Consider the following 2,500-nt stretch of genomic DNA (forward strand, 5'->3'; position numbering starts at 1 on the left):
CATCGGGCCATCATTATATGAATATGAATTTCACCTTAACAATGCGAGGATTGGGACGCAAGATACAATTAATATCCTAGGGATAGTTTTAGACAGTAAACTGACTTTTAAGGTGCACATAAAGGAACAGCTGAAAAAAGCATGCGCAAAGGCTTCGGCCTTGCGGAGACTGCGCAAGTTCATTCCGAAGTATGTAATGGTACGTCTCTACAAGGCGTATGTTCTGCCACATATTGAGTATTGCAGCCCTTTTTTGCTGGGTATAGGTAATGCTGAGACAACCAAAATGGACAGCACTACTTATTATTTATTCAGAAGTATCTTAGGCTATCCGAAGTCTGTATCATACGACTACCTCCTAAAAATAGTTAAGATCGAGTCTTTGGAACAACGCAGGCAATTCCAGTCATTATTCATGTTATATAGATGCTTGCACAGCCACGGAGAACCCTATATTAGTAAGTTTTTTAATCTTAAGAATGTTAAATACAATTTACGTGGGCTCAGCACAAGGCTGGAACTCCCCCCATTCAACTTGGAGTATATGCATCGATCTTTTACCTTTTTGGTTAGTAAACTGTGGAATGCATTGCCTCCAATGGTTAGACAGTTTAAAGACATTGCATCGTTTTAAGCGCGCTCTTAAAGTTCATATGACTTGAAGCGTAGAAAATTTAACATTTAAAACGATTCTTTTTAATTTTTAAAAATGTTGTAAATAGATTAATTACTAGTTAGTATTTTGGTAGTGTTTATTAATTGATTGATCAATTTTATCCTTTTATATTTTGCACAATTTTATACTTTGTACAATTTTATTCTTTGACATCAGTACACATACATGTACACGTTTTAACGAGCACTTACGAGCTCCTTGGTGTTACGTGTATAAATAAAGTATTATTATTATTATTATTATTATTATTATTATTATTATTATTATTATCATTATTATTAATGAACAATTTAAAACTCCAACTTTAAGGCTTGCGCTTCCGTCCTATTTAGTGCTCTTGCCTACACTTTGAATGAACTGCCTCAACTATTTCAGGCGCTATTTTTACGTAACAATAAATAGTAGCCACTGTTTTACTCTGACTCGCTGGTCCTTACCTCCTCCTCCAATTCCTTATTCTTGTTTTTTATTTTGGAGACCTACGCAATACAAAAAGAAGACAGACGTAAGTTTTTACGTTCATGATTCGATATAAGTTAGCTCTACCTTTAAAATAGGCTGCATTAAGGTAATTCCCTTGAAATTGTTCTATTATCAAACTTTTTTGGAAACTTGGCATAAGTAACATTCATGATATGAAGATTAAAAAAATGCAATAAAAAAATGGGGTCACCGTGCTTGTTTAAGCGTCAGCGAGCTCTTAAAATGGGGTATTTTTACTCTTTTCGCGTTAAAAATTCGAATCACCTTCATACAGAATTAAGTCTTGGTTAATTCAAAGACACAAAAGTTTATTTTGAAAATAAAGCTTCTTTTATTTACATAAGCAGTAATGCTTCATTTACGCTGACTTTGATTCCTTGGTTGTGGGAATAGTGCACTTTTTGGGACAGTTCCGTGGTTAGCTTGAAGTCCTCGCCTTGGGTAAAATACACCCAGTACGGAACTGTTTTCCAAAAAAAATTCATGTTCTACTGTCAAACTTTTTTTCTTCACAAATATGTTCTTTATTAGACTGTTCTTAGCAAATACCTGAAAAAAAAAATCGGGGGTCACCGTGCTCGTTTGAGAGAAAAGGAGCCTTTATTTCGTTATCGGGTTTAGTTTGAGCGAAATCTCTTACGTTTTGTATGCGCACGTGCTCATGTGCGCGCGCTAATGACGCGAAAATCGTGCGCAGTAGGGATGCGCAATGCAATACTAAGGAATTACCTTAAATGAGCACTTTAAGGACGTTCGACGTTTGGTGGCAGAAGTCTGACAAACCCCGAAAAGTGAACGGGTATTCTAGAATCTAGCCGAACAACCGAAAGATGCCTCGCCCTTGAGTAAGGCTGTCCTGTCTGGTTAGTCAATATTCATGATTCTTGCTAAGTTCAAAGAATAGGCTGCATAAGCACAAGAGTTTCTCCGAAAATCCATGTACTGCCAACATTAACTCACTGGCATTGAAAAATTTCCGCTTTTTATGGCTCAATCAGTACGTTGTAAAATGTAAGGAGCAATTACATATTCAGTTAACAAGTCAACTGAAAATTTACACCGTCTTTATTTCAAAATTAGAGGCGCGATACATATAATTACCTCCACTTCCTACTTTTCACCATCCTTCAATTCCTTATTTATTGCTCTCAGCTTCGAAACTTTTTTGTAAAGAGTAGGTGGGAAATGCGTTTACGCTTCAGCTTTAAACATTGAAATGTAAAAAGACAAGCGTTCACATGCTTCGCGAAAAAAACATCTTTAATATTAGCTAGTAACGCATTAAAGATCATTAGTGGGATTCAGCATTGCTTTTCACGGCAAATGGTTTTATTATATCTT

General features: G+C 35.8%; 1 protein-coding gene across 1 annotated transcript in view; it reads right to left on the minus strand.

Moving 5' to 3' along the window:
- Positions 1 to 2,500, minus strand: part of LOC138022240 (uncharacterized protein PF3D7_1120000-like) — a 20,688-nt gene that overhangs the window by 6,669 nt on the left and 11,519 nt on the right. The window contains exon 6 of the mRNA XM_068869307.1: positions 1,114 to 1,155. Coding sequence (XP_068725408.1) covers positions 1,114 to 1,155 — 42 coding nt within the window. The remainder of the gene's footprint in view (positions 1 to 1,113; positions 1,156 to 2,500) is intronic.

The sequence above is a fragment of the Montipora capricornis genome, chromosome 10 (genome assembly GCF_036669925.1).
Source record: "Montipora capricornis isolate CH-2021 chromosome 10, ASM3666992v2, whole genome shotgun sequence".
NCBI classification, from domain to species: Eukaryota; Metazoa; Cnidaria; class Anthozoa; order Scleractinia; family Acroporidae; genus Montipora; species Montipora capricornis.